Source organism: Nyctibius grandis, chromosome 8 (assembly GCF_013368605.1).
Source record: "Nyctibius grandis isolate bNycGra1 chromosome 8, bNycGra1.pri, whole genome shotgun sequence".
NCBI lineage: Eukaryota > Metazoa > Chordata > Aves > Nyctibiiformes > Nyctibiidae > Nyctibius > Nyctibius grandis.
This window is the reverse complement of record NC_090665.1, coordinates 11,381,747-11,402,938: the sequence shown is the minus strand read 5'-3', so window position 1 is coordinate 11,402,938 and position 21,192 is coordinate 11,381,747. Positions and strand designations below refer to the sequence as shown.

Sequence of the window (21,192 nt, the reverse complement as noted above, 5' to 3'; positions counted from 1 at the left end):
CATCACCAGTTGCACAAGTTGTCCCCCCCGCTGCCCCTCGCCATCAGCCAGTGCATCCCCCTCCCTCCCTGTCCCAGGGGCCCACAGGCCCCTTGCAGCACTGACCCCAAGGAGGGACACACCATTACCCCACCTGAAACAATGCCACAACACAACCAGGCCCCTTATTAAATTAGTTTATTAGGGACGGCATTTTCGTTGCTACGCTGTGCAATAGTCCTGCGGGGAGGGCTCCAGTTGACGGCCGGGGCAGCCCCTCGCTCTCCCTTGGCCAGTTCCAGTGTTACTCGTAGTCGTCAGTGCTGGGCAGCAGGGTCAGTGCTGGGCACTACCCTGCCCTGGAGACCTCCGTCAGGTCTGCAAGTCCCGCTGCTTCCAGACACAGTCCACAGCGGAGGGGGGAAACCACAGATAAGCCAAAATCCCTTCCCTCTTCTCTAAATGTCCTCAGTGCTTCTAGAAACGGACGCAGGCAGCCTCTGAGCTGCTGTCCCATGACATTAAAGTGCTTCAAACAAAACAGGGTGGATGGAGGGAAGGGGCTGCCAGCTCCGGGCAGCAACGGGAGGGCTCGGCTTGGGGCTGGGAACGGGCATGACCAAGGTGGGTCAGCACCTGGCAGCCCCAGGGCTTGCAGAGATGGAGAGCGAGCAGGAGAGCAGCTGCTCCCCTAGGGAAAACAAGCAGGAGCAAGACAGAAGGAGGCAAAAACCCCAGGGGAGCAAGCGGGGAGCTGAACCCCCTTTCCAGGGCTAGACCTGGCTTTGTCAGGCTGCCGCAGGGCAGGGGAGATGCTGCCATGCAGCAGCCTGGCCCCCAGCAGCGAGGCTTGCAGCCACCCTCCCCAACCAACTCCTGCAGCCACCTCTCCTGGTCCCAGTCTCGGTCCCACTCAACCCTGCCACCCCCAAGGGACAGTGCACGAGGGGTCACATCCCAGCCTCAAGCCAGGGCACATGCTGCAAGAGCCATTGCCCCTAGATGCCTTCTGCCAGTGTATTGCTCCTCGATCCCTCAACACCCTTCTCGCACATACACAGGCCACACTGTCTTTCCAAACACCCCACTGCCACCCCACATCCCACCCATGCTAAGGTGGTGCGGGACACTCACCCGTGCCACGGGCTAAAGCATCCCCCTGTGATGCAGAGGCACCTCCTCGACTGAGCGCTAGCCCCAGAGCGCAGAGCTCACCTTGTACCGCCAGGTCCGACCCCGCAGAGCCATCAGTCGTTGCAGGCAACTCTGCATCAGCGAGGGACCGACCCTTTGCAGCACCCCAGTGCCAAATCCCACTCCCCCGTGCACCCCCCATTGCAAGCAGGCTGCCTGGCCACCCCGCTGCACCACGGCCAGGAAGGCTTGAGGCTTTGCCTGGCTCAGGGACCCCTCTCCCAAGGGGAGCAGGAGGTCTGCTGAGAGAGGGGACACCTGGCAAATGCCAGCCCCATCCAGGGGTGAAGATCCAGGAGCAGGACAGCCCTGGAGGTTTTATACCAGTGAGTCCCAAGCCGATCGCATGTCCCCTAAAGAGGCATTTCAAGCAGCACCTCCCGGGGGGGAACACACAGTTAAAAATACAACCAACCACATTAAAAAAATAAAACCAAATCCAGCAGATTAAAAAAACAGAAACCCAACCTAAAAGAACAAACCGAGACAGGTTGGGGGATGCAGCCGAAGGGCTGAGCCTTCACCTGCATCCCAGCAGGTCTCAGGCAGAAGCAAGCTGCACGCAAGGCAGGTCCTGGTGTTACCAAAGTGAGGTCCCGTGTCACCCTTAGAGGAGTATATGTGCCCCTGGGAGGACAGATTGGCAGCATGAGGAGGAAATGGGGTTGGAAGCCTCGCTTACTGCACCCTCCAGCCACGGGGACCTGCCTCCACCAAAAACCCGGCAGCATCAGTCCCCTTGTGCGGCTGCTCCAGGGGCAACGCCAGGGGCAGAGGGCAGGGAAAGCAGCTCAGCACAGAGAGGCGAGGCAGAAATCTGGCATTTTCACCACTGCCACCTCCTCTGCTCTGATCCTGGACAGTAACTGCTCTCCCAGTGTCCCAAGCCAGATCTGAGAAAGGGAGCTGTCAAATGTACAACCAACCCCAAACCCCCACCCCCCGTCCATGCACACGACCCCCAGCAGCAGGACAGGGGATCGGAGGACTCGGAGAGCTGATTCCCCCCTCCAAGGAGCAGATGTGGCCAGAGCTTCCTAGTACACAGCTGATGAGCAGAAAGTGCTGACCCCTAGGGGACCCTGCCCGGGAGCAGGGCACGGGGGCTGGCAGCACAGCCCTGCCCGGTCCAGCATGAACAACTGTTCAGAACAGGCCCCTGTTCTGCCCGTGGGACAGGCAGGAGCAGCCGCCTTTCCCCAAGCAAAGGCATCAGGGAGCACGAGCGATACCTGGAGCACACTCGGACGATCGAAGATGCCCCTTCCCCACCCCATCACTACTGCACAGGGGAAAACGGATCCCTTCAAGACAGTGCTCCAGGCCTCCTGCCAGTCCTCCTCATCTCCAGTCCACGTGGCTCAGTCTCTGGTGACAAAGGCCACACAAGTAAATAAACCCATGATCTGCTCCTCCGCTGCAACACACTCATGTGGCTGCCACCGCCTCCGGCTGCTCCAGCTCGTCTTCGTAGTCCGAGACGTAGGACTCCATGCTCTGCTTGGCCAGCAGCTCTCTCCGGGCTTGAAGCCGCTCGCAGCGGGGACAGTGGGTGGATTTGAAGCAGGATTTGTGGTAGCAGGCTTTGCACTCTGCAGGGGAGAACATGGTGAGAGCTGGTGGAGGCTGACACAGACTGCCTGACACTCTGCACCCTGGGGAGGGATGCTCTAGTCTTGTCCAGGAGGACATTTCAAACCAAAGCCATGGCAGAAAAAGCACCAGAAGCGGGGGTCAAGTACCATTCCGGAAGCAGCAAGAAGTCATGCTGCAGGGTCCCTGCACCAGCTTGCAAACCCTTTGGGAGCACAGGTGGGAGGTCTTCTGCTCCTCACAAGGTCCCTCCCCAAACTTTCCTCATTCTCCAAGGAAACAGTGACCCTGCCCCAAGTTTTCTTTGGCACTGCGCCTGCCAAACCAAGGCTTGCATGCTGTCAGGAGCCATTTCAAGCCGGTTCAGAGGTTGGTCCCAAGCTGGAGGGCCAAGCTCTGCTTGGCCATTAGTACTGGGCATTATCGAGGATGACTCCTGAAGGGGCCCAGGGATTTCCTGGCAGGCAGGAAGGGCACGGAGACAAAGCCTTCAGGCTCTCTCTGCTCTACAAGCTCCACACAGCTATCCCCATTGAAGCAGGGGTAGGGGAGCTGCATGCAGGCTGCAGCCTGTCCCATAACCACAGCAGGAGGGAAGCCAGAGGTCCCAGCTACCCGCTCGCTGCAGTCACAACCCGACTGCCCGCTGCCGCCGGGGCAGGATCACACAGCGTGGTCAGGAAGGGACCTACCCGCTCCACCGTGCCAGCAGCTCCGGCCAAACACCGTTACAATGCTGATCTGCTGCTGTGATAACACGGTGCAGAGACACAGGCCATGCACAGAGGCACTCTGGTCTGGCTGGCTCTGGCTCTGTACCTCTCGCTAGCAGAAATGCCACTCAAACTGGAGGCAGACCAGGGTGGCCCCAGGGTCTGTGCCCTCCCTGTTTCTCCCCAGCATCTCACCTTCACATGTCCTGCACTTGTTGAGCTCAAAGGGGAAGATGATGTCGCTCTCATTCTGGCAGAACTCGCAGATGAAGCCTTTGGCTTGGCACAGCTGGAAGGAGAAAAGGTGAGGAAAAAGCAGTCAAACGCTGCTCATCTCCCTGGCAAGCAGGGCAGGAGGTAGAGCGGAGCAGGTCAGTGGGACACAGTGCCCTGCTCTAACCACGTGGGACAGCCCTTCCCCAGCACAGGGCAATTCTTGCCCCAGCAGGGCAGAATCAACGTGTCAGGAGTGGGGGAGAGCCGAAATGGGGTAACACACATCCCATAGGTGCTGGGTAGGAGCTCTGTGGAGCAGGCAGGAGCAGTTAGCATGGAATCAGTTAATTTGGTGGCTGCCCTGCCCATCAAAGGCCTCCCCATTGGTTATCTTTGCAGCCAAGCCTGCTCCCAAGGGTGCTCCCGAGGGAGCAGAGCTGTGCAGGAGGCGGGCGAGGAGGCCTTACCATGCACTTCTCAACGTGCAGGCTGCCTGCCTTCAGGAGCTCCGTCAGGCGAGGCACCAGGTCCCCTTTCTTCGTGGCGCTGAGGTCGCTCAGCGAGTAGAGGTGCAAATCCTCCGTCAAGTGGCCAGGCACCGCATCGAAGGAGTCTAGGAGGCTGCAAGGACAAAGAAACCAGAGCTCAGAGCAAAGCGACTCCACTAAGGCCTCCCTCTCCACTGCTTCTGCTTTCTCTCTCCCTCCACTCCCCTCTCCCCCCGCTGCTCACTGCACAGGCTGCACAGATCCCCAGTGCAAATTGCCACGGGACAGATTCAGGACAGCAAAACATCTTCATCTCACAGGCCGGGACTCACTCTTTAGCTAGCCGGCACGTCTTAAACATGTTCTTCATGTGGAAAAGCTGGATTCGTAGCAGCTGGAGAGGAAGGGGGGACACAAGAATCAGTAAACAGAGCACGGTCCTTGGCCAAGCAGGTCTGCCCCGTTTCCTGTGCTGGTGAAACGACCACTGCTCCTCAGCTGCTGCTCCCCTGCTACCAAAGTGTTTGCACCACGCAGGGCAAAGCGAGCACAACCATCCTCACGTGCTCCAGGAGATAAACCGAAGCACAGCTGGATGCCAGGCAGAAATGCCCTCTGAAATTCCTACATTACCATACAAAGAGCAAGATGTGAATGGAAACCTCATGGTGCTGGGGTCTTAAGCCTCAAAACCTGAAATATCTGCTTCTCCCCAGCTTCCCTGGAATATGGTTTACAATTGGCAGCCACCCACCTCACCCAAACCCTACTCAGGAAGGCATGGAAAGGGTCTTACCCACACTTGGTTGAGGGACTTCACTTTCCGGTACAGGGCAGGATTGATATCCTGCACATTGAAGAGCGGGTCGCTCCAGATCTTGCTCAGCAGGTCTTTGGAGAAGTTGCTCACGTAGTACTTGCTGAAGTCCCACTTGCGCAGGATGCGGCTGGGGATGACCGTCTGGGCGTTCTCGTGGCAGCACTGGCAGAAATACTTCCCCAAGTACTCACAGTACCGCAGCCGCTTGATGTAATCTGGCCAAACCCAGGCAGACAGGGAGGTCAGACGACAGGGAGGTCAGCCGAGGCACGGGCTCTGCCCAACCACATACTGGACTCCCAATGTTGCTCAGCATTTCCAACAAGCAAGGTAGTCTGCCTTGCCGGTACCTCCTCCAGCCCCAGAGTGCTTAACACTGGGGTCTGCAAGCACCCCTGCTGACTGCAAAGGCATTTGGGACCACAGTCCAGTCTCATGCAGCCACATCTACCTACACATTCAGAAAAGACAGCTGGTCAAAGAAGTCTGCAGCTGTACCCATAGCAGAACCTGCTGGTAGCTTTAGGACCCCAACAGATGACTTTGCCTTAGAACCGTCAACACCTGAAACACCCTCTGAAGGGCTGGCTGGCTGCTCTTTGACTCCACCAGCCCCATGACCTTCTGGAGAAGGAGGCTCCTCTGTGGGTGGTGCATACCAATGTGCAGGCAGAGCTGGCAAAGGCAGCGTACCATTTCCCCAGTGTTGTGTTGAGCTCTGCTGCCACCCGCCTACTCTGCGTCTTCCCACTTGTTCACAGGTTCTTCCCCACTCTCCAGCTATGGGTCAGGGTCCCAGCACTCACCAGGATCAGTCCGGATGCCACAGCCTGCACACCGGTAATTCTGCTTGGCCACGGCCACCTTCCTCCTGCCCAGAGACAGAAGACAACATGCATGAGTCCAGCACTGGCAGCACCTGGCACCAGAGGACGGGCATTGGCACAGGTCTGGATGGCAGAGATGGTCACATGCTTTGCCACTTAAGTGTGGACAACAAATCCAAGGGGAAAAGCCCTGTTGTGCCCTGGTGCACACCAAAGCCACCGACTGCAGGCACTGGCTCCATCTCACAGCACCAGCTGCCAGTAGTGACTACCATGGATTTACCAGGCTCAGAGCAGGGAAGGCCCAGCAGTCAAGCAGGAAGGAGAGGACAATCAGCCTTGGTGTTGATGGAAAAGGGTTGGAAAGGCTAGGTCCCAGAGAGACCTCAGCCACACAGGTCCTTACGTTGGGGCTGGGTGAACATTGAAGATGATCTGCGGTCGTGGTGGGGCCCACTCCAGGTTTCCGCGCACCCGAATTCTCAGCTTGTAGATGTCGGCATGTTCTCCATCGTCAGGAGAGATGGGCAGAGAGTCAGGGATGGGCAGGAGCTAGGAGAGGCAGGTAAGAGGGTCAGATCCCTGCCTGGTACCGCAAAGACAATGCAGCGGCTGACTGGCTGGAAACCTGCAACCGCAGGTTTCGGGGCTGGAGAAGGGATGTCCCCAGGGATCTGGGCACTCTGCTGTAGGAGGCTGCGGTGGCAGAGCCCTGCTCAGCTGCACACATCTCACGAGCCCAGACAAAACCCCTCTTCCAGCTCCACAAAGGGATCACAGGACTAGCAAAGCCCCTGGGTAGTGGGCTGAAGCCAGGGGTTCGGGGAAGAGCGATCAAATGCAATCGGTCACTGGGGACTCATACCCCTACCTTCTGTGGGGCGTCGTGCTCGGGGACCAGCCACTCCAGTTCAGAGGCAGCTGGGAGCTGCATGCCCTCAAACTGCTTCAGCAAGCCCATGGCCACGGCCTCCGCCGAGTTGGAATTGAGAAAGGAGTGGGATCTAGACAGCGAAGGCAGTGGTTAGTACCGGGTCTCACAGCTGTGCCCTCCTCACAACCCCTGATGACAGCCCCAGCTCAACCCCAAAATGCTCCCTTCAACTCTGGTACCTTATTTCTGCACTGCTACACAGGCTTAAAATTGATATACGTGATTGATTTCTGGTTTTGCAGCTGCCCCCAGCAAAGCTGGCTAACGACACAACTGTTCAGAAAGGCCAGCAAAACATATCTTACCTAATGAAACCTGTGCCTGTTTGCAGAGGAAGCTGCAAAGTGAGAACCAGTGTCTGTACAAGCCCGAAGTAACTGCTCTCCCAGTGCAAACCTACCTAAGAAGCTGCCAAGCATGGACACAGCTTTGTATCTCACCCAACAAGCAGAGGGGTCCCTGCATCCCAAAGGGGTTTTGCTTTCAGAGCATTAACACAGCAGCTGCGCTTCAAACAGGTTGTGATTCACCTGCCCACAGCCGCCACCTCTCCACCCCAGGGCTGTACCAGGAAAGGACCGAGCACTTCACGTTTAAGCTGCCGCTGCACTGCACAGAGAGTTTGTGAGCATCGCTGTATGCCAGCGGTTCCACCGCTGGGTCACAGCACAGCAGCGAGGGTTGCAGAGAAGGTGGCAGCATCTCGTAGTCTAACAGGCCATCCCAGCTGAGAAGGGGGAGGCAGGGGAGGCTCAGAGCCAGCAGCAAGCCAGCAGCCAGTCCACATGCTCCAGGTTGTGCCAGGTCCTCTCCTCAGCAGCCTCTTACTTACTAGGAGGTATGGGCATCTCTCCTGACACCAGTCCATATCTCATCTACGTCGTGAATGTCCTGATCATCCCAGGTGCTGTTTCCCAAATTTAAGACTAGGACCCAGTGCCCCACCACTAAGTAAAGGGATGGAGGGAGGGAAGGAGGGATGTCCGCTCCAGTGCAAAACAGCAGCTGATGCACATGGAAGAGCAGAGTTGGGCAGGAAGGGGAACTTGGTACCAAGATGTCTCGCCACAAGTCGAAGACGTACATGGACTCCGAGGAGACAAAGGACTTCCTGCTGGACTCTGGGTTCCTCTTGATGTCTGCATCTGAATCACAAACAGACAAGGTGAAGCAGATGGGGCAGGGCAGGGGGATACACTCATTTCAAACCAAAGCTTCGCTGTAAAACTCATCAAGCTGTTCAAAAGCACGTGAACTGCAGCATCAACTTCTACCAGTGGCACCGAGCAGCAAGGAGAGGTGCAGTCTAATCAGTCACCTGCCAGACTTACAAGGGAAGGACGTGGTGGGATGCTGTGAAAACAGTGAGCCTGGGGTTTGGGGGAAGACAAGTGGCTGCTGGTACGGGTCACACACCAAGTCCTAGCAGTGACATGGCCTGAAACAGTACGCACACAGGAGCTAGGAGGGCAGGACAGCAAGGTTAGCAAGAAGGTTTACTAGCTCTCTACACGCAGTGCAGATGCTGCAGGGGATTAGCAATGGGATGCAGGGCTTTTCTCTCTAGTTGACCGCCTCTGTTAGATCAGACAGTGGCCGTGCCACAGCTTGTCAGCAACTGCACAGCCAGGGCTGGCAGCCTAAGCCCAGCACTCCAGGGACACATCAGCATCCATGCAGAGAGCGGGCCAGCAGCCACGGGGCCAGCCTTCTGCAGAGGCTGCACACCCATCTCCTGAGGAGGGAGAAGTCCAAGATAAGGTGTAGGACACTGGGGTCCTGCTCCCTCCACCCCTCCATCAGCTCCCAAACAGCCCTGGGCTGCCCCACATCCCTCCTCGGTGCCAGGCTCGGGTACCAGGCAGTACCCAGCAATACCTTCATCATTCATCTTTCTTTCACTCTGGCAGGTTAAACCCTGACAGGGAATTCATCTCAACAGTGGAAGGACCCTGGGACAAGAGACTCTTCCAGCAGCAGAAGGCAGGCAGAAGCAGGCAGAAACCCTGCTTCATTGCAGACAGACTCCCAGAAAAGGGAAGGAGGGCATGCAAGGGGAAAGTACTACAGGTCAGGACAGAAGGGCGGCCAATGCCACAACCTTCAGCCCAGCAGGTCTCCTGTTTTGTACCTCTGGGGAGCTCTAGGAATGGGGTCTGCAGTGACCACACCAGCCCCAAACACAGGCTTGCAGCTCCCCCGACCCAGTGGCCCAGTGCCTGGCTAGGGGAGGCACAGCTCGGGGTCCCTGCTCCTCCACTGCAAGCAGCCTGGCTACGCAGACCCACACAGAGCCCACCTGATCTCGGCCAGGCACCAGCCCAGCTGAGCAAAGAGTGCCGTCCCCCGAGCCGTCAGCTCCCCTTGGAAGAGCAGGGCAGCCCTAGCAGCAAGGGCAGCAAGTCCCAGTCCTGCCTGTAAATACACAGACTCATGCTAATGGAGTTCAGCATGGATGCTTGACCCTCCTTGTTTGACATCCATTGCTAGAACAGGCACAGGAAAGGATCCTAATGCTAAGGAATCCGCATATCTACATCATGCGAACAGACTTCTAGCTGCAGAAAACGGAATTCAGGCAAACGCACCCTCCCGACCACATACAGCACGGGCCAGGCACACCTGCCGTGCCCTGGTGCCTTCAGTTCTGTGCAGGAAGGCGCCGCACGGTCCTACACTACGACGAACACGAGCGAACAGCGGGGCACACGCAGCGCAGTGTGGGCCAAGCGTTGCGGGGAGGCAGAGCCAGCACGCTCAGGCACTGGCATCGTCTCAGGGATGGCAGAGGGACCCAAAATCTAACCCCAGGCTCCTGCAAGGGCTAGCACTGGGATCTGGCCACCGCTCCCCCCCCAGCCTTAACTGCGGACACTCGCCAAAAGCTTCCAGTTAGCTGCCCAAAACGCCTCTGCTGCCAATGCTTTCACCAGGTGGGATAGTCCCCAGGAGGCTCGTGAATAGCCCCCAAACCCAAGGATGTCAACCCAGCCCCCGTATGCCGGCTTCAGGCCAGGATGAGCCCCCCCGGATTAAATCCCTGGGCTGTAAATACAGGACAGCAGGGCTGATGGGGATGCTTTGAGCACCAGCAGCTCTGGTGCCAAACCCCTGACAGGAGATCAGCAGCAGCCCATATAGGCTGTTCCCTTGCTAAAGCAAACAGGGAGCACATGAAGGTTACTTAAATGTGGCCAGCAGACCAGAAGGATTACCTAGTAGTACCATAGACAATAAAAACCCTAAGCAAGACCTGGCTGCATGTGATCCCAGTGCCCAGGGCCTCCAGGGTGAACAAACTGCCTGTGCCCTGCCTGCTCTCACTATTTCTCTCTCCAGGACTTCTTTCTGGAAGGATTCTTCTCCAAGTCAAGTCTGAGCACGACGGGAAGGGCTGGCCATGGTTCAGATCACAGCTATGGCAAGCCAGCTCTGCCAAGCCAAGCAGGATAACACTCCCCAAGGCACCTGGGATGCAGACCTGGTCCCACATCGTAGAGGACTCTGCTCTCATCTAGCCCAGGCTCAGCCTTCAGCAGCTACAGTGCCACAAAGCTGTGCCATTGACCTGCCAAGGCCTACCCAGGCAAGACAGGTCTTCACCACAGCAGGCACATTTGGTATATCCAAAATACTGCATGGCAAAACACCCCAGGGCATGGAGCCCATGGCAGAGCTCCTCTGCCTCCTCTGCTCCATCCTGCCATACCATCCTGCCACGGCTTTCCTTGCTGACATCTGGGTGATACTGTTCACAGTGCCCAAATCAGGGAGGTTTCTGAGAAGTGTGCACGTGCACACACACACACACACTGCACACACACGCACGCGTGCTGCAGGGGAGCACTGCGGGGTACCTGAGAACAAGGAAGCCATTGACACTGAGAGGCCGTTCTTGGACATTTGAATCAGGTTAGATCCATCGTTACCATCTGTATGACACGGTGATGACAAAACAGTTGACTTCAGTGCTTCAGCCAGGCCAAAGAGAAAGGGCATAACACAAGAGCAGCACTCACACGAGAGAAGCCCAGAACTGAATTCACACACCCCTCTGTGGGCTTCAAAACTGAGCCCAAAATCTAGCCCTCAGGGACTGAAATGAGGGCTTTGCTGTCAAAAGTCATGAGACGAGTTTATAGCTGGAGACTGGACTGCTCCATCTTCTTTTCAAGTCAGTGAGATGGAGGAACTGCTGAGTAGTAAGTCATCCACCTCGGAGGATGAACAAGGCTCTGAAGGAAAGGGACACTCAGGGACCCAGACAGGTCTCCTGTGGGCAATAAGCTCAGCCACCAAAGCTGCCAGAAGCAGACTACAGATATTACAGGTCAGGATGTGACCAGCGCCCACCATTGCCACCCAAGAGGTAAGCGGTTAGAGCTATGGCTTCTTCTGCCTGGGGAGGAGGAGAGCAGGATGGCAGCTCTCCCATCTCTCTTTAGCTGTGACAGCTGCTCTGTGGACCAGGCAATGAAATGGAAACCACCTGCCAGCCAGAGGCACTGAAAGGGTTACAGAGGATTTCAAAGGAAAGTCATGCCACCATATGAGGGAAACTGGTTGCTCTGCTCATGCTCAGAATTCAGCCATTTGTTTGGGAAAAGCCATCCTGAAGGCCAAAGGGACATGCTCTTCTTCAGCAGGACTGACCTCAACACAACCACACCCAGGAGAAGTCTGTCTCTACACAAGAAGCCAATGCAGCCATTCCTTCCTACCTTGGATCTCATACTCTTCCACATCCTCCGCGGAGCCAGAGTCAGAGAACCGCATGGAGCCGTGAGAGCTGAACTGGGACCCGCTGTCTGTCGCCACAAGACCTGGGAGAAATGCAACACAGCCAGGCCGTCAACAGAAGTGGTCTGAAGGGTCACTGACAGCTAAGGGAGAAGCTGATAGCCATGTCTGGCCAGGGCAGGGAGGGATGGAGGTCAAGGATGGAAAACACTATGGGTTCAAAATGAAATTACATTCCATAACTCAGCGGCAGCAGCGCACAAGTGTGATCAATGTACAGTATCAGTCCCATTATGGTCTTCAATAGCAGCAGAGTTTCACAAATCTCTGCAGTACCTTGGTAGCCATATGATTGTTTCCCATGAATGGGCAGGAAGGCAGGATGCTATAAGGACAGGCAACAGACAGAAAACCCACATCCCACCAGCTGATGAGCCCAAAAGACATCACCCACTGTCTGAGCCCATCTCCTGGCAGGCAGGGAAGAGGTGCCTGGTGCGGATTTGCTGGCGCCGAATGCGAATCTTTTGTTTCAGCTCCTGAATCTCCTTGTCACTGTCTTCCTCCTCCTCCTCCAGCTGCCGGCTCATCATGTTGCATTTCATCAGCTCAATGGCAGCAATCAGGGACTCCGAGATGCTGAAGTGGGCATTCTCCTGTGAGGCAAAAGCAAAAGCTTTCAAGGGGGTACCACGGAGAAACTAGGAAGTCTTGGTAAAACGTTCCCTACCTGTGACAGGAAAGTGCTTATTACTCATGGAGGGTGGTAGAAAGACCTTATTCCCTGCCAACCTCATGAAATGTGACTCTTCTATGAGAACCTAGAAACTACAGCCTTTTTGGGTACTAGAATACTCACAAAACACAAGGGGCATCCTACAAAGAGGATGTGTAACAAACACATCCACTCTGCGGAGTCAGCACACGTCCCTGAGGAGCCCTCACATGTTGCAAATCTGCTGTGCATATGCTGGATGGGCAGATCCTGGCTGCCAGACACCACCGAGCAATTCAAGATTGAAGCTCTGTGCACAGCTCTACAGCAGGAAATACTATGGGATTGTCTGCCCCACAGAGGGAATTATCACTGGACCTGCAGTGAGATAAGTTCTCCAATGCACACAGGCTGCTGCCGCCTCCCTCACCTTCTCCAGGTCTGCACAGCTGCCGAAGTCCTGCTCAGAGAGGTAGCTGATGAGGGACTGCCCTTCTGAGGGTCTTCTGAACATTCCTTCCCCCGAGCTCAGGTACTGGCCGGAGTCTAGAAAAGCAAGAGACAAACATATGAGGGAGGGACCTGTGGCTCTCCCCACGCTAACGAGCCCAACCAACACCCCACAAGCAGGTGCCAGAAACTGAGGCCACTGCAGCCAACGAAGAAGCCTGACCAGGAGCGAGCGTCCCTGCTGAGGCTGGCTGGACTCACCATACTCCATGTAGAAGGAGCTGGGTGTGCTCAGTTCGCTGCTCTGGGTGGAGGCAGAGACCAGCCCTTGCCCTGAACCCGGATCGCCGTGGGACTCTGGAAGGGAAGATGACACCAGGCACACATCAGTGTCCCGGAGGCAATCCAGCCATTGCACGGGGTGAAATGGAAGGGGCTCAACATCACACAGGCAGGTACAAATGGATGTGAAGCAAGGAGGGACATCCTCTGCTTGGCTGGCCTGCTCTGTGCCACAGCTGAGGGCAAGCTGGGGAGGGGACAAAGCTAGAGGGGTGTTTCAGGCAGGAGAGGAGGAGGAGGAAGAAGGAGAGAAGCTCATGAGATCCATGGAGCAGTTGAGTCCTGAGCCTTCCTCTCTTTAGGCCCTATCAGAGCCAGGGGACACAACAGGCTCCAGCAAGCATCTCTGCCAGGATCTCCAAGGGAAGAGTTATCCCATAGCGCAGTCACGAGACAAGGGGAAACCTGAGCAGCCGAGGGATCTGTGGGGCTCCCAGCCCTGCAAACACTTGGACAACAGTGGAAGGAGGCATCTGAAGGACATGCTCTTGCTCAGGCAGAAGCCAGGGTTCCCTGCACACAACCCCGGAGCCTGGGCTGCAGTTCTCAAGGTGACCTACACAGGCTGTGGGCAGGGCTCTGCCCCACGCACGCACTGTGGTGCAGCACCTTGCCGGGCTGAGCTGGCAGGGACTGCCAGGAGCTGACCTGACCAGGGACCAACAACGGCTGGTGCTCTACAGAGAACCACGGCCCCAGGGAGTGGATGGAGTGGCTGGGTGGCAGAGGACTGCTCAAGGAGACTGAAAGCACCCTGACTGGAGTGTACGGGTGTGGACATAGGGCAGGCAGCAGCTGACATCCCCATCACAACAGAAGGGCAACCCTGTCCTCTCCACCTCCTACTCCTCATCGCTCCCAGCTTCATGCCATCACCCTGATGTGGCTGGAGGCTCCTGAGCCCACCAACACCAGCATCTCCTTGCCAAGACTATGAAGCAGCAGCCACCAGGATGGGGCTTGGGACCAACCCACCCCACAGGCTGGATGACAGAGGAGATCCATCGGGGTGGGAGGCTCTCACAGGTAATCGCTGTAGCCTGGCAGTGTCTCCCACAGCCACCTCAACCCTGCTGAAAACCACCATGGAAACCATCTCACAATCACCAGCCTGGGGGATGCCACGTACAACAGAGCCTACTGCTGAAGGCTAAAGCAAGGCAGTGCCTGGCATCCTCTGCTGGAGCAGGACACAGGGCTGGACACGTCTGTCTGAATGCCCACCACCTCCAGGAAGAGCCTTCCCAGCCGCAGAGCCCTCAGCACCCAGATGTGAGCTGGACAAACCCAGTGCCGCTGTTCAATGGATGCAAAAGAGAACAGACCATTTTTTTTGAGCTGCTGACTCCTTCTGTGTCTGGGGCAAAAGGATGGCAGCACCCTAGCACCTCCGCTCAGGGGGAAACCTGCCCAGGAGAGTAAGCGGGAGTCCTGGCTGTAGGTGCAAGCACAGCTGGCTGGGACGCAGCTGAACTCAGCCAACATCAAACCTCCCCGTGCCACAGATCCACTAAATGAAAGGAAGAACAGGATGTTCAAGCCCATGCCTGCTTAGCTGCCAGCCCCTGTTCACTAGGTGAGAGACGAAACCTCTCCTGGCTCCCGAGGCAGCGGGGTGGACGGAAGGGCAGGGCATGCAGCTCGGGGACTCGGTGGCCCGCGCTCCCTAACGCCACGCAGGGGAGCTGGGCACCCTTCTGGGCCTGGTTCACTGCTCCCAAAAACCAAGCTGGGATCTTCAGTCAGGTCACATGCATAAACCTGACCACCCTTCAAAGCACCAGCTGGGACACAGGGAAGAAAGAATTTTTTTGGTTTTCTAAATGGACAATAATGGGTTTGATGGAAATCCTGAACTTAATGCAATGATCACTAATGAAGGGCCATTATACTGGCTCCCAAACCTGCCACTGGATCTTCTATTATAATGGTGATATCCCTGAGGCCTCCTGGACAGACAGAGGAGGAGGGCAGCATTAAGGGAGAAAAAACAGAGAGAGGCTGGTTACTACTCAGCAAGGACCTCCACTTCTCCATGAAAGCAGTATCAGTGGGGCAGCCTCCCACAAACTCGTTGTCTCCTCACATCCCACTCCCCCCCACCATGCACTCACCCACTTAATAGCACAGGAGGACCCAGCAGGTTACTAGTAGGATGACATCTTACCAGTAGGATGAGCCCAAGCCCCAGCCCAGTGCCCTGCCACGGCCCCATGCCTCAGCCGGGCAAGACCAGTGGGGAAGCAGGACGGCTAATGCCATGGCACCGCTGCCATTTTCTAAGTTTTTGGTAGAAGTTTTTGGCCAATATCAATAACAGACTGGCCCAGGGCATTCTGGGAAGCAAGATGTCAGCCCATCACTCCAGTGCAGAGCAGGAAAGGACAAACACCAAATTTCCCAACCGCTCACCCACCCTCACCGACCTGATCCATGGAGTCAAAGGGGCGGCCAGCATCAGCCTCCCAGTACTGGAGACTACCACACCCCAAAGCCATCCCAGAAAAGTCATCCCATTACCATGCAACTTCCCCGAAGCCACGTTGGTGTCAGAGTGTGAGCGCACATGGCTCTTCTTGAGGATGCCCTGTGGAGCTGAGGACTGTCCCTCTGAGAAGCTGGACCGGCGCAACAAACTCAGGCCCCTGCTTCCACCTCCACTTGCTCCCTGCTCCCCCAGGGATGAGACCGAGTCCAGCTTCTGGGAGCTGCTGGAGGAGAAGAGTTTGGAGCTACTGCTCTTGCTGCTGTTGGTGCTGGCGCTGTTGCACGCCCGGCCCCGGCGCCCCAAGTTCCCTATGGCCAGGTACTCCGGTCCATCATTAGCATCGCTCTGCGGATCATCCTGACTCCCCGTCCATGTGTCCTCGCTCTGGCTGGTGGTGCTGGAGCTCATCTCACTGCCCGGAGAGAAGGGGTCTTTGGGTGACGGGACGTGGAAGCGGGTGACAGAGCTGGGCTGCTCCAGAGGGGACCTGCCCTCGCTGAAGGAGGAGGACCGGGTGGACGGGCAGCACTCCTGGGGCTGGCTGGTGCTGGAGCTGACAGAGCTTGCTGGTCTCCTGTCTGGACAGAGGCAGGAGCAGGATGTCACACACCCTGGCACAAGCAGACCACCCTACGGCAATAAGCTTGTGGCTTCACACCATCATGCCCACCCACCATGGGCAAAAGCCAGGGATCTCCCTCCCAACACGGGCAGATATCTTCTCATACCCATCCACCACAGCAAATCCAAGAGCAGAAAAAAAAGGCAAAGTGTTTTCTGGGTCTATCCTGAGCTTCCCAGCCCACCCTCGTTACCTGAGAGGCCAGAGGAGGCTGGAGGGTAGAGGCTGGAGAAGGACCCATAGCAGCGCTGCTGCATGCAACCTGCAGCGGGGACGCATGGGGATGCGGGGAGGGCAGTCAGGCTCTGACTCTTGGTCACTGGAGGCGGATCGTCACTCTTCCTGGTAAGCTGAAGAGAGGTGGCAGCATTAATAAATCAGCATTTACGAGGTTACACGTCAAAGGAGCAGCAACAGAAAGGAATCAACCTGCGAGCGCCAGGTCACCAGCCAGCAAAGGATGTGGCAGCCCTGGGGGCAGGAGGGTGGGGAGGGAAAGATGCCGCGGTGCAGAAGGGAAGCGGCTCTTTGTTCACAGACACGCGGCAGGCTCCCGTCGGGAAATTACCAGGCTCTCAGTGAGATGATCCAGGCAGCCCAGCGCCCCAGGCAGATGGCCCTCGTGTCCTTCAGCATCGCGGTCACACATCTCTCTTGGCCCAGCAGAAGGACCCGATGCGCACAGAGATGGCAGTGACGTGCCAGCCAGCTGGAAGAACACAGCCCCCATTTAATGAAGGCTCATTAATTGCCTTCCTCTGGGGAAGCTCTGTGCGAAGAAAGCTGTCACTGTTCCCCTGCTATGGGGAGGGGGCCACTGGCATCACCAGCAGGATTGGGCACCCAAGTGTCCTGGGGTGCTGCCCGTCCCTTCTGAGAGTCGCTGTCCCTCACAACCCGGCAGCTCTGCCTGCTGGCCCTGAGGACTGGGACTGTTGGAGAGGGCTTTAGAGGTGTCTCTTACAAGGAACTGGTCCTCAGGTCCTCATACTCAAATCCCCAATGCCAGCCAGAACCAAGGTGCCCCACTACAGGCTCCACACAGCCATCTCCCCCACCCCGACCCCTGCCAGGCTCGTGCAGGCAGCGTGGGGACCAGTTCATCACTCTCCTCTTTTGGAGCTTCTTTTGCTACTTCCAAGTCCACCCCCTCATCCAAAGGCTCTGCATGTCCTGAATGAGATCTCGCACGAGCAGCTGCAGCCAGCCGGCATCTGGGAAGAGCCAGATGTAAAAGCCGGGACCTCAACTCACCATGGAGGTGTCGATCTGAGCCAGAAGCCTGGGGTTGTTCTGCTCGACAGCCTCCAGGCACTGCAGCATGGCCGTGACGTGGGCGTCACTGAGCAGGAAGGCAGTGTCTGGGGAGAGAAAACTGCTGCTCGGGGGGGGGCCCTCTCACCTCCATGGTTTGACAGCGCCGGTTGCTGGCACACAAACCACCTTTTCTGCCATCCTCCCCCACTCCCACGTGGCTTGGAAGCGCCACCAGCTAGGTATTTTCCCAGTAAGAAGGAAAAGGCCCGTTTCTCTTTACCTGCGTAGAATTTCCTGATGTACTGCCGGTTCTGCAGGAGCGGCTTCAGCTGCGCCGACAGGCAGTGGCACTGCAGGCTGTGCTGCAGCCACAGCTGCGCGATGGCCTGGTCCCTCGGGCCCTCTGGGTCAGGCTGGCCGCTCTCCTGCAGGCTGATGAACTGGAAAGGGATGCCAGGCACAGGTTAAGGCATGCAGAGGCAAGCAGGGGAGCAGGGGTTGCTCCAACGCACGGCTTTGGTCCCCCTGATAAAGGCAGCTTTCCAGTGCTCGTCACCGTCAGCAGGAAGGAGGACACGTCCCAGCAGCTCCCCAGCCACCACAGAGACAAAAGCACCAAGGAGGAACAACACTTCAAAGGGCAGCCAGCGACCAAAGTCCTCTGACTGCCACCGGCGCTGTGAACTTCTGCATGTTCTCACACCCGTGTGTCTTGCCCCTGACCCGGAGGGACCCCACGGACCCAAATCCAACCCGTCCCTGGTGATGACAGTCACGTTCTTGCTGACACATTAACTGGGGAAGGTTACAGCAACACCTGAGCTGCTGCAGCTTGAAGAGCTGGGCTGGAGTCACACCCCACTTCCCCCCAGCAGCAGGCTGGACATAGGGTGCACCAGTGGTCAGCCCCTTGCAGCCAGCCATGGCAGGGACCACGGATGTCAGCATGGGGCAGCCAAGGACCAGGAGCATCCCCGTATGCCAGCAGTGGGCACAAGCCAGGAACAGGAGAATCAAATACATGGTGAAGGCACAACCCAGAAACGGGACAGCCCAGACCTTCAGAAATTTGCACAGACGCATGAATCACCCCTGAGCACACACAAGCGCTGCTTGTGCCGGTTCCCTTGGTGATGCCCGCTGCACCCAGCCGAGCCGAGCTGGAGACTGGTCTGGGAGAAATAAGCAGCTGATTGTCTCAGCCCAAGCCACGCCGAGTTCCCGGGACGTGGCTTGTACACAAACACACGGCTGCTTCAGCCTCCCCAAGCCGCGGAGCCGCTTTACCCACAGCAGGCTGACAGCCAAGGTGCCGCTATCCCACCGGTGAGGCTCGCAGCCCAGCTGCCCTCTCCCCTCCCCGCTGGGCACACAAGGCCACCCCACCAGCACCCACCTTCTCCAGGTGATAAGCAGAGCCGGGACTCAGCCAGCGAATGTCCTTCACAAACTGCCAGTAATCCTTCTGTCTGCAGCACACCTGCCCAGGACAGGCGCAGTTAGATACCACCACCCAAGTCCCAGTTAAACGACAACATCCCCTCTTAGCCCCTTGCTACCAGGAGAGGACAGCCCCTAAACCTAGCAAGATGGGTCAGAAAACAGGCAGACAAACTGCTTTACAGAGGAAACACAACCCAAGCGTATAACACAGTTTTGTAGACCAAGGGATCAAGTCAAATACTGGTGGGATGTAGATAAGTTGTCTCCTGCCCCTCCCACAGTGACCTCTCAGTTGTGGTCAGCCCACAGGTGACCAGACAACAGATCCCACGAGCTTCTCTTCTTCCATCAGGTAAGATCCCAGTCCATCATACCATGGAGACACAGAGGTCTTGGGATAGGGATGGGATGTGGCACTGAAGCGCTCACACACCTGCTGCAATGCAATAAGGATCCCAAAGATCAACTGCAGCTCATCAGTGCGTGGTAGAGCAGGGCCAGCACCTCTGCTGCCAGGGAGGCAAGGGCAGGCAGACAGGAGACGGGAACAGACCTCAGGTGCCACCTGCACCTATGGAAAAGCGTGTTTGGGGGCTCAGCTCTGCCCGAGTCCCCCCAATCACTCCATGCATGGCAGCGTCACATATGCACCCCTGGTCCTTTGAAGGTCTGCCAAGTTCAAGGTTGGCCACGTTCCCACATCACCGTTCCCTTTCCTGCTGGAGCGGGACCTGGAAGGGAGCCCTGACGCCTCAGCACCGCAGAGAGTCAGACCTCAGCGAGGGGACACGAAGGGCAACATGGAAACACATCCCAGTAAAACCAGCAACCATTGCTGTCTTCTGATGCAAGCCACCACCGAGGACACCAGCACGGCTCAGCACCCCAGGTAAGAAATTTGGCACTGCATTTCTATCAGCTCTTTGCTGCTGTCTGCCTCAGCTTTATTCAGACAATGAGTTATTTTGTTCTTAGTTATTCTTCCCATTAAAGAGGAACTGCAGCAGAGTTGCTGTTTTCCTCACCACCCTATCGGCTGTAAACACAGCCCCAAAATGTCTCTCTTCACCAAAAGGCTGATTTTTTTTTCTTCCGTCTCTATTTCCTCTTTCACAAGTGTCAGAGGAATGGCTTCTGGTCTGTGCTTTATTTGTTTGGGAGGGTTGATTTGTTTTTTTTAAGACTAGAGAACTAACATGGCAATTTTAGTCCTCTAGACTGAATTGGGGTTTTCTGGACAAATAAATAAAATTCACTCAAAAGTTTAAAAACCTCTTACTCTAGTTCTCTTCATGTGTGTGTATGGATTTTTTCACCTTTTTTTATTTATTCCCAGTTATAGGAAAAAAGTTGATGAGAAAATAATAAGTAAAAGGAAGCGCTTTGCGCAAGTGACCATGAGAAAACTTCTGTTAGGACACTGTATTTTTACAGGCCTCCCTTTGCAGCTATTCTAGCTTGACCCATGTCACACGTGCCTAAGCAGGGGAGACAATTCTAGCTAAAAGAGCTGCCTTTTCCCACAGTAAAAGCATCGAGGAAGGCAACACACTGTCCTGCTTTGCAGGTCTGGCACGAACTGTTACTAATAGACAGATGAGCATAAATCATGTCAATCTCTCTTCCTGAAGCCTATTAATAGCACGTTTATCTGAAGGGAGCACTGCACTCCTCACGTGTCAAAGGTGGCTTCTCTCTCAGCAGATCTCTCAAAGAAGGTCCCTCGTCCACGCCACTGGGGACTAACGGGAACAGAGCAGCACCGCAACGAGTGCTGACAGCAAACTTAATAAATACAGGGAGCAAAGCACCCTGCTGGGATGAGCTGCCAGCCTGGCTCTTCCTGGAGGCTTATTAGCTCGGGTGCAGCATTGCATACGTGTGGTTTTCCTGCTCCTGGATCCCAGCTGGCCCGTGCAAGCTGCCTTGGGCTCCTCTGCCTCGCTCTCTGGGTGGCAGAGCCATCGATGGGAAGCCTGCCCTCAGGCACACCCTGCAGACTTGCTTCAACTTTCCATTTTAAATTAATTATGCCAATAATTACAAGCTGAAGGGGAGATCTTCAGGCCTCTGCACACAAGTGGGAAAGAGAAATTCTTCCAGGTAATCATGGAAGGGGGAACAGCTGGATGAGCAACTGCAAGGTATGATGAGAGTCTGGAAAGAGATCCCATCCACGCAGAGCATGGGTTTGGCTGCCAGCTCCTGTTACTAACACAGCTAACCAGAAACAGTAAAGATGCGAGGTTTCTCTTGCCAGACCTCACTGGGGAGTTGTCCAAGCGCACACGATACAGGGCTGACTCATTGTAAATGCAGCTTTATCGCTTGGCTCCAGCAGGAAGAAAGAAGAGAGGGGCTGGCCTCAGCG

The 21,192-nt window shown here is 56.3% G+C and overlaps 2 protein-coding genes across 9 annotated transcripts in view; one reads left to right on the top strand and one right to left on the bottom strand.

Moving 5' to 3' along the window:
* Positions 1-166: 166 nt before the first annotated feature.
* The window catches only part of RUBCN (rubicon autophagy regulator), a 32,687-nt gene continuing 11,661 nt past the window's right edge, over positions 167-21,192 (bottom strand). For 6 of the 8 annotated variants that reach the window (XM_068405700.1, XM_068405699.1, XM_068405696.1 and 3 more), the window contains 20 exons: positions 18,775-18,858; positions 17,659-17,818; positions 17,376-17,482; positions 16,690-16,830; positions 16,315-16,471; positions 15,532-16,077; positions 12,931-13,026; positions 12,650-12,765; positions 11,959-12,160; positions 11,486-11,587; positions 10,622-10,696; positions 7,849-7,909; positions 6,702-6,834; positions 6,237-6,382; positions 5,810-5,874; positions 4,980-5,218; positions 4,516-4,577; positions 4,163-4,316; positions 3,675-3,768; positions 167-2,765 (listed from right to left, as the gene is read on the bottom strand). In XM_068405700.1, coding sequence (XP_068261801.1) covers positions 2,602-2,765; positions 3,675-3,768; positions 4,163-4,316; positions 4,516-4,577; positions 4,980-5,218; positions 5,810-5,874; positions 6,237-6,382; positions 6,702-6,834; positions 7,849-7,909; positions 10,622-10,696; positions 11,486-11,587; positions 11,959-12,160; positions 12,650-12,765; positions 12,931-13,026; positions 15,532-16,077; positions 16,315-16,471; positions 16,690-16,830; positions 17,376-17,482; positions 17,659-17,818; positions 18,775-18,858 — 2,904 coding nt within the window. In that variant the 3' untranslated portion in view covers positions 167-2,601. Of the gene's footprint in view, positions 2,766-3,674; positions 3,769-4,162; positions 4,317-4,515; positions 4,578-4,979; positions 5,219-5,809; positions 5,875-6,236; positions 6,383-6,701; positions 6,835-7,848; positions 7,910-10,621; positions 10,697-11,485; positions 11,588-11,958; positions 12,161-12,649; positions 12,766-12,930; positions 13,027-15,531; positions 16,078-16,314; positions 16,472-16,689; positions 16,831-17,375; positions 17,483-17,658; positions 17,819-18,774; positions 18,859-21,192 lie in introns of those variants that run through there. The other 2 variants (XM_068405695.1, XM_068405701.1) reach the window with 2 other exon arrangements.
* Positions 13,020-21,192, top strand: part of RPL35A (ribosomal protein L35a) — a 130,757-nt gene continuing 122,584 nt past the window's right edge. The window contains exon 1 of the mRNA XM_068405705.1: positions 13,020-13,023. The gene's annotated coding sequence lies outside the window, so the exon portion shown is untranslated. The remainder of the gene's footprint in view (positions 13,024-21,192) is intronic.